At 35.5% G+C, this 12,201-nt stretch overlaps 1 protein-coding gene and 1 long non-coding RNA gene across 2 annotated transcripts in view; one reads left to right on the top strand and one right to left on the bottom strand.

The window, feature by feature from the left end:
• LOC134533906 (proteasome subunit beta type-2-like) overlaps window positions 1-7,839 on the top strand; it is a 32,716-nt gene extending 24,877 nt beyond the window's left edge. Inside the window, exon 4 of the mRNA XM_063371698.1 lies at window positions 7,555-7,839. Within this exon, the coding sequence (XP_063227768.1) occupies window positions 7,555-7,730 (176 nt within the window). The 3' untranslated portion in view covers window positions 7,731-7,839. The remainder of the gene's footprint in view (window positions 1-7,554) is intronic.
• A 1,193-nt stretch (window positions 7,840-9,032) lies between these two features.
• Window positions 9,033-11,947, bottom strand: LOC134533916 (uncharacterized). Its single transcript, XR_010075407.1, has 2 exons — window positions 11,093-11,947; window positions 9,033-10,370 (listed from the first exon to the last, which is right to left on the bottom strand). It is a non-coding gene; the product is annotated as an uncharacterized LOC134533916 (long non-coding RNA).
• Window positions 11,948-12,201: the final 254 nt, after the last annotated feature.

Genomic DNA, 12,201 nt, shown 5'->3' with positions numbered 1-12,201 from the left:
TTCTATATAACTAATATTAAACAATCGAATGATTATCAGCATTTGTTGTGAAACTTTCCTATAATGTAATAATAACACGTGTAGGGCCTATTGACGAAACAATCGTTCGTTAATTTTTTGTAATACGTATATATGTAAATTTGAGGCAACATTCCTTTTAAACTTGCTGTGCTTATTCAAAGGAAACGTGCAATTAAAAATAATGCATCACTAGAAATGAAATTATTTTAGGAATGTGTATCTGATGAAAGACGATCCAAGGATGAATCTTTCGCACATACTGTATGCTGATGTAGAATGTAACGCCGACCCTAGTTGTTTCATGGTACGGAAAACTTAAAATTTTGTAATGAAAATTTTTGAACTGTAAATGGACCTTTCTTTTCCATCTACAACGACGCGTCTTCACACAAAAAAAAAATATTTTTGTCAAAAATATTTAGTTAATATTTTTTCCTTAAAATATTCTCATCAATACTAATATTATAAATGCGAAAGTAACTCTGTCTGTCTGTCTGTCTGTTTGTTAGTTACCTTTTCCCGGCTGAACGGCTGAACGGATCGTAATGAAATTTGGCAAGGAGATAGATTATATCCTGGGGATGGACATAGGCTTCACATTTATTTCCTTTATTTTTTTATTTTGATTTGATACAATATGATTTCACTAAAAATCTATTTCTACCCCTTCCTATTTTCATTTCCACATTACGAAGTTTCACTTCTTCCGCGCGGAGGGACTCCACGCAATATTTTTGCATGCAATTAAAAACTATTTTTTAATGATGCCAAAGAAGTATAACTTCTCATGCGCGTACCTAAGTACACGCACCCATTTATTAAATTTAATTTCTTCTATATTTTTTCTCCCTACCTAGGGCACTCATAATTCTTTTAAATTTCACGTGTATGTTTTCAATGTCATTCGAGTTGTACAATTTTTTTTGTCAAATTGGTCATTATTTATACTTTGTTTTATTTTGGAAACATACGTATTTTAGGTATTATGACAAATAAAAAAAATTAATTACACTAATATTCTTAGGTTTTTATTGTGTGGATAGGTTGAAGTTTAATATTAAGTAGGTATATAAATTCGTAAACTTATAAATTTCTTCGAAATTTATTCATAGGTTGGTAGGGCCTACTAATATTTATATTTGTATAGTTTGAAGTTTAATATTATGTATGTACGTAAATTCTTAAACATAGAGTTATTTATTAATTTATTTAGAAAATTATTAATAGGTAGGTAATAAGTTTTTCTATTTGTCAATATTGTTATTATGGTAGATAGGAGTACAGTAAATGCCTACATTCTTATATTCCTTTATATCTCTTTCGTTTTGGAGTGTTCCCGAGCCATTCGGGGTCCTCAACATCACCCCCTTCCCCCCCCCAGGTGGCTAAAGCCCCAAAATTTCGAAAGTTTAAATTTTTTAAAAAATCTTTTTTTTTTTAGATTTTAAGTGTTTTCGAGTCATTCAGGGTCCTCGAACACCCCGCCCCCCCTCTAGGAAAAAGCCCCAAAATTTCGATAATTTTAGGAATTTCAAATATCTATTCTTTCGAGATGGAGTGCTTCGAAACATTCGAGGTCTTGAACCTCCACCCCCCCCCCCCCCCCCCCCCCCCTCTCCCTTCCACAAAAGTGAAAGCCACAAAATTTCGAAAAATTGGAGGAAATTGTATTAAAATTAAGTCATTACGAACTAAAGTGTCCGGGGCATGGTGGAACTTTTACCCAAAGTCGACTTCCCACCCAATTTTGAGGGAGGGGGGGGGGATGCAAAACCCCAAAATTTCGAAATATTTCTTAAATTTAAGAATACTTTTTTACTATTTGGAGTGTTTCCAAGCCATTCGGGGTCCTCAAACTACCCTCCCCCCACAAGGAGTCAAAGACCCAATAATTAAAAAATTTCGGAAAATTTCCAAAAGCCTATTCTCTTTCGATTTGGAGTGTTTACGAGCCATTCGTGGTCCTCAACAACACACCCACCCCCCTCAGGGGTCAAAACCCCAAAATTTAAAAAAATTCAAATATCATTCTCTTTCGATTTTTATTGTTACTCAGCCATTCAGGGTCCTCAAAATCACCACTCCCCCTCTGGGGACAAAGCCACAAAATTTCGAAAATTTCAGGAATGTCAAATATCATTTCTTTCGAGATGGAGTGTTCCAAACCATTCGAGGTCCTGAACATCCACTTTCCGCAAAAGTGAAAGCCCTAAAATTTCGAAATATAAGAATATATATAATTGGATGTTGGCATGTATGACGTCGATAAACTCTTACACCGTTTGACCGATCGCCATGAAATTTGGCACATCGAAGTGTTTTTATCATGAAGAAGGTTTTTATGCTATCCATTTTTTTTGTAACTCGCCGCTAGATGGCGCTGTAGCGCATCAACTTCTAAACCTTTCAACCGATCGCCATGGGTAAACAGAAAATCATAGGTCACAGATACACAAACAGTAATTATGTATCATTTCTTAATGTCCAACACACTGGACATATCGCTATCCATTTTGCTGTAACTCGCGGACAATATATCACCCGGTGTTCAGCGCGGGCAAAGCCGGGTACTGCAGCTAGTAAATATATAACCCTTATAATATCGTCGAATTGCATTCTTATTTCCATTATTTTTTTCACTTATTGTGACATAGTAGGCTATTCAAAAAATATGACGAAGTTGCATACAAATATATCGGGGCTCCTTGCGCTGCCTAATGTTTCAAAATGCTCTCGCTGAAAATAATATAATGACTTCATCTAACTTAAGAGCATTTATTCAACTTCTAAAAATCGTAAAAATCGTACTTTATTCATAAGAAAATAAACATTAATGTTTATATTTAAAAAAATGTATTTCACTGGGTGCTTCATTCTGTATATTATTTTTGTTTTTATCTTCTGCCAGCCATTTTACAAAACAGATAATGCGCGTTAGATATTTTGACCTTGAGTGCTTTGCCCTGTGTCGTGCATCTCTGCGCCCGGCGAGCCGAGCCAGTCGCTCGGGGAGAGTGTTTATTAGGCTAACGCTATGTCACGTAAGTTAATACTGTGAAATGTTTTGTAATTTAGATTCTGAATTATTATTTTATTGTTTCCAAGTAAATCTGTCTGTATGCCAAGTTTGATGTGCTCTTAATAATTAGGTACAGGCTGAGAATCTCGAACTATGCTATCTTACACCTCTGTCGTGAGGCACCTCTATCAAGAAGTGTGTGACTGAGTGGTATGTTTTGTGATCGAGTTGTAATTTTTGATGTTTAACATCTTGGCTCTCTGTATAAATGGATTGTCCGCAACCGAAATTGCTTTACATATTGTTACAGTAAAAAACTATGCCTGTAAGTACCATGAAGAAATTCAGTCAGTGTATGTTGGAGGATTGCGTAAGCAAGTAACTTTGCATACAGCAATATTGAACTACTTTAATTCTGAATAGGAAAAGCTTGAGTAAGTTTTAATATGACAGTGACACACAAGTTCCTTTCCTTTTGATTCGGGCTAAAGCATACGAAATAATTACAATTTATCTAGCGTAACCACATATTATATTTGTCGTTGTAGCAGTTAGAACCATACAGAAATGGGACCTGTAGAGTGTCAAATATGTAGTAAACAACAAAACAATACTGCCACATACATTATGAAACATAAATTTGGGCAAAGCATGAATCATAAAAATGAGATATGCCATGACTGATTTCCTACTGTTTATGACGTAAATTAGAGGTGTAGTAAATCTAAGTGAGTGATACTTTGGTCTAAATTTGGTAGATTTAAATTTAATTTGAATTATTGTACTGTAAGGTCCCTTGTTTAAAATCACTGGTTTTTAACCAACTCCACAGTTGTACAATACATGTGAAAAAAAAATTAACAATAAGAAATCTAGTTTTATATGCACACACATATATGTATATATGTATATGTATATATGTAAATGCATACACATATTTACATATCAAATGTATATATATACATTTATGATTGCGACCACTACGATGCCCATTCCCTTAGCAGTTTCCATAAAAATTTTCTGTTAGCGCGCCTGCTCCCGTGTGGGTAGCATTTCAGCAACCTTTCAAGGGGTTTGTAACTGGGAATAAAGGTTTTCATACCAAAAATATTAGCTAAAACCGTACTAGAACGTGTTCGATTTTTTCTGCTTTACCCACGAGCCAATGTTGCCAAGATGATTGACCCGCGTGTAAGAACATAAACCTGTATATATTAACTTATGCAAACATTAGGAAACGTATTAGTTTCCCAAATTAAATTTTATGGTATTGGAGTATTCTGAAATATATTTGGTAAACTAAAATAGTTACAGCATTGCTCTACTGATAATACATAATCTCCTACAAAAGTTCCCATTGACTTTGTTGTGCGTCTATAAAGCGCGCTATTTTTCAACTTAGGTAATGGAATATAATTTTTTTTCGATAAAATATTACTGATTCAAAAAATATGCTTACAGCAAATACCTACTAAAACATTTTATTTGTTTATCCTATTGTTATAATAACATTAAATTTATAGCTTAGTCATTTGGTTTGATTGTTTAATACAAGTAGTTTTAACAAATAATTAATTATCTAAATTTATTAGGAAATTATTCTCCATATATTATTACTGAATAAACTTAGCAAATCATAGAAACCCCACACCTGTTAGTCTAAACGAAAATGCGATGGTTTTCCTTCACTTCAGATTTCAGTTTACTATGCGAACTACTACATTAAACTGAGCGTGTTTATTTGTCTCACTTGTTAACGAAAATTGTTAATTACAATTTCTTTTAAGTAGTAGAATAAGTTAGTAACCCATCAGTATGTACGTACGTATAAAATATGTGAATCGGGACCATTTGGAATTAGTACAATACAAATAGCACATTTAATATTGTGAATTAGTTGAATGAGCTGTCTTATTTATGTTATCTTATGAATATATAATAAATAAACTACATTTGAGCAAACTTCATTAATTTTACAATTGCTCGGTTTTTTTTAATACCGCACAAATTTGTTTTATTTTTTGCAAGTGAAGTCAGGAAGATTAAATACCAAGTTCATCCACCAGGTTACATTATTTTTAAATACACCGTGAGATTTTTTATATATTTTCAGTAATTGGTTGAATGGACAATAACATGTCTATCCTAGCCCAAAAAGCATGATTTGTCGGCAAATGCGTTGTTAGGTTTTCTGTTAGTATTCTAGGTATCGTGTGAATGGAGTAACTAATTATTTCTTCTCTTCTGCTAGATAAACTTTTGCTCATTTTTATCCCCATGGGTATAATTGAAGGTATAGCATAAATTTGGCAGCTGTGTAATGGGCTTAATTTAAATGAAGAATATGCGGTCCTAACCTTCACAAACAATAACTGGAGGATTAAATTCTGAAGTGTAAGAAGTTGAAACGCCAACGTACGAAACATATGTTCCAGATTAGGTTATCAACTAAATTTAAAAAAAAAAATGCTTTCTTCAAAGTCATTTAAAAACCAATTCCAAAAATTCTTTTTCATCAGAAATTATGTTTACCTTTTTTACTTGCACATACTCCCCTTTAGAACAAGGTTTTTTTTTAAACCGATATAAGTTAAATCTACGCTAAAGTTTAATGACAGGAAAATGTATTAAACTGGGCATGTTTATTGGTTCAAGCAGAGCTAGAAAATTTTATCATTCAGTTACCAGTAATTTAATAGGTCTGTACTTTTAGGTAATATTATATCGATCTTAAAAATTGCAAGACTTGTGTTTCTATAATAAGCAGATAGAGCATTATAATTTGGGAAACTGTTGGCGTAATATAGGCTTATACTGTGCGTCTTGTACGGGATAGCCTAGCGTGTGGATTATTCAGGACACAAATATGCATTGCTGTGGACAGGGACGCGAGCGGTCGCCAGCTACACGTTCCTTATCACCACGGCCTGCTATCATTCTCTCATTCTCTGCGTCTGTCTTTTCCCCTCCTCCCGCGTTGCGTTCAAGGTCGCGTCAAGGAAGAAGGGAAGAGGAAGGTGGCCGGAGCTGTGTCCCCCCCACTCCCCAGCTGCCCTCCTCCCTGCTCAGTGTTTCTTCGACTCGCCACCCTGCTTGGAGGAAAAACTACAACTCTTGAGCCCGAGCGGTGAAAAAATCGGCCACGAGGCGGGCCCCTTAAGGTCCTAAAAGGGAGGTAAGAAATCAGTCAACTTGGTTAGTTGCTAGAAAACAGGAAACACTGGACTGAATTGAAAACCTACGGTAACGGTAAACTCCAAGCAAACTAAAAAAAAATTGTGAGTGCAGTAATGCGCCTCGGCGCCCAGGTGAACAGCCGGAATACATCCGAAAAATCTGTACGTATATGAATGGCTCAATTGATGCCGGCTTACAGAATGTGCTGAATCATAGAATATCCAATTAAAGACCTTTACTTTATATTCTTACTGTGAGAGAAACATTTTTTTTATTTTCTAAAGTATTAACTAAAAATTATTTGTCATTGTGATGTGATTATTGGGCCAAATTGTTTATCAAGAAATAATAATGGAGAAAGAATGGTTCAATATATATGTATTAAAAAAAATTTTACTTCTTAATATTCTGAGATTATTTTGAGGTATTGTTACAAACTGTGGGGAGCAGGGTTCGAAAAGATAGCTCTATTATCTGATGAAAATTTATAAGTTATACTAAAATTTACACAAATTATAACATATAACTAAAACATATCTTTTCATTTGTGTCTGCTCACCGTTCCCACTAGTTACTTGCAAGCATACATGGCTAACTCCGCCTTACCTATGTCACCTCAGGTCTTTCTTTTTTTGCGCAGGAGAATTAACCTGCTCATCATTGCCAACCAAAACTTGTGGTATCACTACCAACAACTCTCAGTTTTGATATTGCTCTAAGGACTCGCTGGTATCACTACCAAACTCTACTCTCCCCTCCCCTCTCCATACTCTACTCTCCCCTCCCCTCTCCATACTCTACTCTCCCCTCCCCTCTCCATACTCTACTCTCCCCTCACTTGGATTCTCTCTCATCACATGGACTCATCAGCCAGGACCTTATATACTTACCCTGGGAGTTTCTCACAGCCCTCCGATTGTTTTGCGTAACCATGGCCCCATTTCTATTCCTGGAGTACTGCTAGGAGTTCTGGAAGAGTTGCAGCATATTCAGTGACCAAAGAGGCATCCTTACATAGTGATGCCTGGTGGGGAAAGGGAGAGGGTTGACAGGTAGCGGCCAGATTATGTGCACCTACATTCCAAGGCCAAGCACTTGCATTGTGTGGTGTCGCTCTGTACGCATGTTTTGGGGGGAGGGGATCCACACCAACAGGCCAGGCATATCCAGGCAGACTGTCCTCAACAAAACCTATGTAGTGATTTCAGAGATGTAATATAATTTACTATTTAATATTTATCATTAAAAAACCATTACATAAATAGCTTTGCCTACTCTGTAAAGTGTTAATCCGACAAGTCACTGTGCTGATACAGAATATTGTTTTGTGCTTACAGATATCAATGAGGAGGAGGCCTATGAGGTGGTGAAGAAGTGTGTGGCAGAGGTTCACAAGAGATTAATTGTCAACCTCCCAAACTTCAAGGTGCAGATTGTTGACAAGAATGGTGTCCGTGATCTACCAGACATCACCATCAAATCCCTGAATGCCGAGACCACACAGTCACTTTGATATTAATGATTTTATAAAAAAAAAAAAAGTTTTGACAGCTCATTTTCTTTTTATAGTTTATCTTTCAATGTCCATATTCTGATGAAAATAAAAATGGTAATGTACCCTACTTTTTTTTGAATATTTCAATGTGTTGGCAGAGTATGACAGGAGTTTTGGTGAACTCACTGGTTATAAATTTCATAGTGAGTTTTGCTTCTTTGACCACATTTTAAATTAGCTTGCACATTCACTTAAACAAGGAAGCCACAATTCTTCCATAATAGTTTGTCATTAAAATTTTTTGAATTTCAGCTTTGTCATTGCTATTTTATCTCTAAAAACTAAACAAATTGTATAAATAATGGCATCTCCAAGCAAGGTTGAAATTGAATATAGGTAATCAATCATTGCATGACTGGTTAATCACTAAGTTACAAATCCGTGGTCATCTACATTTTAAATACTATGTTTTCTTTAATCTAAAATTGATTCTGTCTACATATAATGCATCCCTCTATTGATCAAATAAATATAAGATGTGGAATTGTCTTACAATAATGTCCCAAAACCCGCCATTTTATGATAAGGCCAAAACTTTTGCTATTTATTTTTGCCCCGAAGTGGAGTTCCTGCCAAACTAACAGACCTATTGCCTTATAGCAAGAGTGAGACTTGACTTCAAAACGTCCTGAAGTGCCTCCGTCTGTAAAATCTGATTAAATTTGATCAGCCAAAATTTCTGTCAAGTCAGATTTCCTCCTGAAAAAAGCCTATTTCGGCCAAACAAAGTGACACATCAGGTTTGTGCCAAGGCTGTACTGGTTGATGTATAATTTATTTGGCTCCTTCAGCTGTAAATGAGAAGTTGTTCTTTGATAAGCATTTTAAGTGTTAGGTTTCTTTCTGAAATAAACCAGAGTCTTGCTTATGTAGTGGTGTGCCTGAGATCGTGATTATTTTATCTTAATGTGAAATGTGACACATCATTCCTGTGTATTGTGTCACATCCTAAATTAATGTGTTACTAAATAACATTATGATACGGGGCCTTTGATCTTTAATAAAGCGGGGTTTTCGGTGAATGCTCGGAATGTAAGGGCGCCACCGTGCAACGGGCACGGACCGATGAGAGCCTCTTTACCAGGGTCGTGACGTCGCCCATGTGAGACGTGATTTTAATTTCCTCCTGAAGCCAGCCTAGTATTAATACCTGCCCGCTCTCAGCGTCGGGCATGCTATTCCCTACGCCGTGGGCTCTTAGGCGTCCCACACGCCGTCACACTCGAGATGGTCACAAATATTTAAAAAAAATAATAGACATTTAAATTTATACTCCCTTATTTATTTGGCCAACTTCGATTACACACGCACACAATTTAGACTGTAACAAACGCCCGTGGCACAAATCGGTTTAAGTGCAGTGACCAACCACGTGGTCACACATCGACTTACGTATAATGCTTAGGAAAAAGACAGATAATGGTCACAATGTAATTATTAAAACAGTCCCCCGACCGAGAAAAGCTCCGAGGACTAAGCGAAAAAGATTTAATGAGAATTAAAGACGAACAGAATTACTATGCAGAGTTGAACAAGCGGTGAGGTCCCCGGAGTGCTGAAGCGTCTGCTCTTGGTCATTGATGGCAGAAGACTGGGAGGAGCTCTCAGCTACAAGGACCCACAATGGCGTCCTCCCGCCGAAACAATTGCCATTAAAGGTATTTTCGATTCCGTGCCACGGGGAACTAAAGTAACATAAAAAAGGTTCTTAAAAATTTACGTGACATTTCCTGAATATTAAAAAATGATAATAAAAATTACAAGTATTAAGGAATATATTTAAATAGTGTCTGGCTTCGGTTTGCTTCGTGAATGTCCGGAAAGTCCTTATATTTAAATACATCAATTCTAAATAAAAGTACATAAAACCCTCCCGGCCGATCTGCCGTCACGTCACACTCGGGGAAAAAATGAAAACAATTTACAAAGATGCATATAATAATTTAATTATATTTAGGGGTGCGGCGCACTGGCTCTACAGTGCCCTCTTGCCGGGCGACCAACACACGCACACACACACACACGCACGTGTAAGCGGGAGGTTTGAATGGAGGATGGTGTTTGGTCGGTGGCATATCGGACTCAAGAGGGGCCGCAGGCCCGGACGATGTCAATTTCAATTTATATATTTTGTTTTTTACAAATGTACGAGTTTGTCAGCAAGGATAGGAAGTTGTTTTAAAAGCAGTTCATTTTAAAATCTCTACAATAAATAAATGAGTCTTATAATCAAATAAATTAAGTTATTGTGTGATGTACGCACCGTATTTTCTTAGCAATAATGTCACATGAAAGCATCTTAGAATCAAATGTAGCTAATGTTATGTATAATTTCCTTAGAAATATAAGTATTACTTTTAATATAATTAGAACACCACCAGTTGCTGCTGATGACACTGCACTTGCTAAAGTCTCCTCTAGTGCTGTCAGTGACGATGGTACACCTTCAGTTGAGATCTCTGGAGACGTCAGCCTCTTTTCAGTCTGCAGCTGTTAGCATCATTGTCATCAGGACAGTCGCTGCCATCAGGATCTCCAATGACGATAAAGTTGACATTACTGTTGTTTTAGGTGATAGGTCAGGCTGGGCCAAAGAACCTTCAATTGAATTGGTTATTTTAGAAACAACAAAGTTACTATTTTGGCTGTTTTGAGTTAAGCATGAATTCAATTTCTGTTCATCATGTTTGTAACATAAGACACATCAGTGAATGGAGTTTTAAATGGTCATGAAAACAATAATTTTTTGCAGATGCAACATAAGTAAAAGAGTTATTTTAGTTTTCTCTAAACTGTTTAAAATTACCTGCACATATCATGGTAATTTTTGAGTGACATTAACTATGCTAAAGAAACTCTGTAAAGATTTAAAAAAAATATATATATATTTTAAGTTTTTTCAATTATCTTTAAGTTATTTATCATGCAATCATTCATACTTATCCAACATACATAGAATTAAGGTTATTGATTTCAATGTATTGTATGTTTTAATTTCATTGCAAATAAATATAGTTGAAGTAGTTTGTTAGGAAAATGTGTACACTTCAGAAACCACATACCTAAGTAAATAGCTTTTATCAATTAAAAATGTAAACCTAAAATTGTTATTTGTGTCTAACACAAACACAGTTAAAATTCAATGTTACTGAAGAATACATAAAAATTTATAAAACTTTTCATGCAACCATTATGGGTGGAATTTGGTAGTATAATAATGTTTTATTATCTATTGCTGACAAGTACTGTTTGAACATACCCAGTGGTCTATGCTCTACAGGACTGATTTTAGTTAAGAATTGATAACTTACTAATTTTACCTTTCATTTTAATGTGTGACTTTAATTGTACGAAATACTTTAAATTACACTCAAATATTTAACATTTGATAGTGAAAACAGCTCACTCAAGTGTTAATAGAAGTGTTTGATGCTTGAAGTTGATAGTCATATTAATATCACCACCAACGACCTAGATATATATAGACTGCTAGTGGGAGGCCATCTTTGATTCCATTTGAATTTGACAGAATGGTGGGCAAACAGTGCCTTGTTAGCAGACGACGTATGTTGACAGCAGAAAAGTGGCAGTATACTAGTTAATTATGTAATTGCATTGAAAATGAAATAATAACAGTAAAGACACAACTAAAACTCGTAATGAACGAATACGACTACAATAATAACAAACCCACACAAATCATTTAAAAGTGGTCATTATTCCATTGCAGTCGATTATTTTTAATTAATAGTACTTAGTGATGAGATAAATTCCATGTAGTACTGTATCAAATTACATACACGAAAACATATATAATAGGTTCAATAACTGATCACAAACATTGGGTCGAAGAAGGGTTAGCTATTTTCTAGCGCATTTAATGTCGTACCTACACATCACATTACAATGAAACTGTATTTAAAATTATATTTCACTCGTTCCATCTTTACGTATTACCCGCAAAAACTGTAAAATTGCGAAAAACCTACATTTTTTGGGAATTTACTAGCAACTTGCATCTTTCTCCCATAAGAACCAATGCTTTTACAGCTATGTTTGGCCCACCATTCTGTCTAATCAGCTCTCTGTCTCTCTCGCTCGGATTGTAGTTCCCCAGTATGCCGTCGAAAGCAGCAATTGGCGCTGAAAGCAGTGTGATAAGCAGTCTATATATCTCTAGGTCGTTGATCACCACTAAAATTTCTAGGAAAAAGTACAAAAATCCCAGAGTACAGCAAACAAGAAGGGAACAAATTAAAAAAAAAGACCCGAAATAACTGAAACATGGAGGGTCGGAAAGAAAAATTAAAAATCAGGTCGCCATCTTGCTTTCAGATGGGAAAAGTAAGTGGTCACTGAGTGAGCCAAATTAGTGGCACGAAAAGGTAACGAAATATAACAAGAAAAACAAGAAGAATAATTAAAACCA

Source organism: Bacillus rossius, chromosome 1 (genome assembly GCF_032445375.1).
Source record: "Bacillus rossius redtenbacheri isolate Brsri chromosome 1, Brsri_v3, whole genome shotgun sequence".
Taxonomy (NCBI): Eukaryota; Metazoa; Arthropoda; class Insecta; order Phasmatodea; family Bacillidae; genus Bacillus; species Bacillus rossius.
This window is presented reverse-complemented; position numbering and strand designations above follow the sequence as displayed.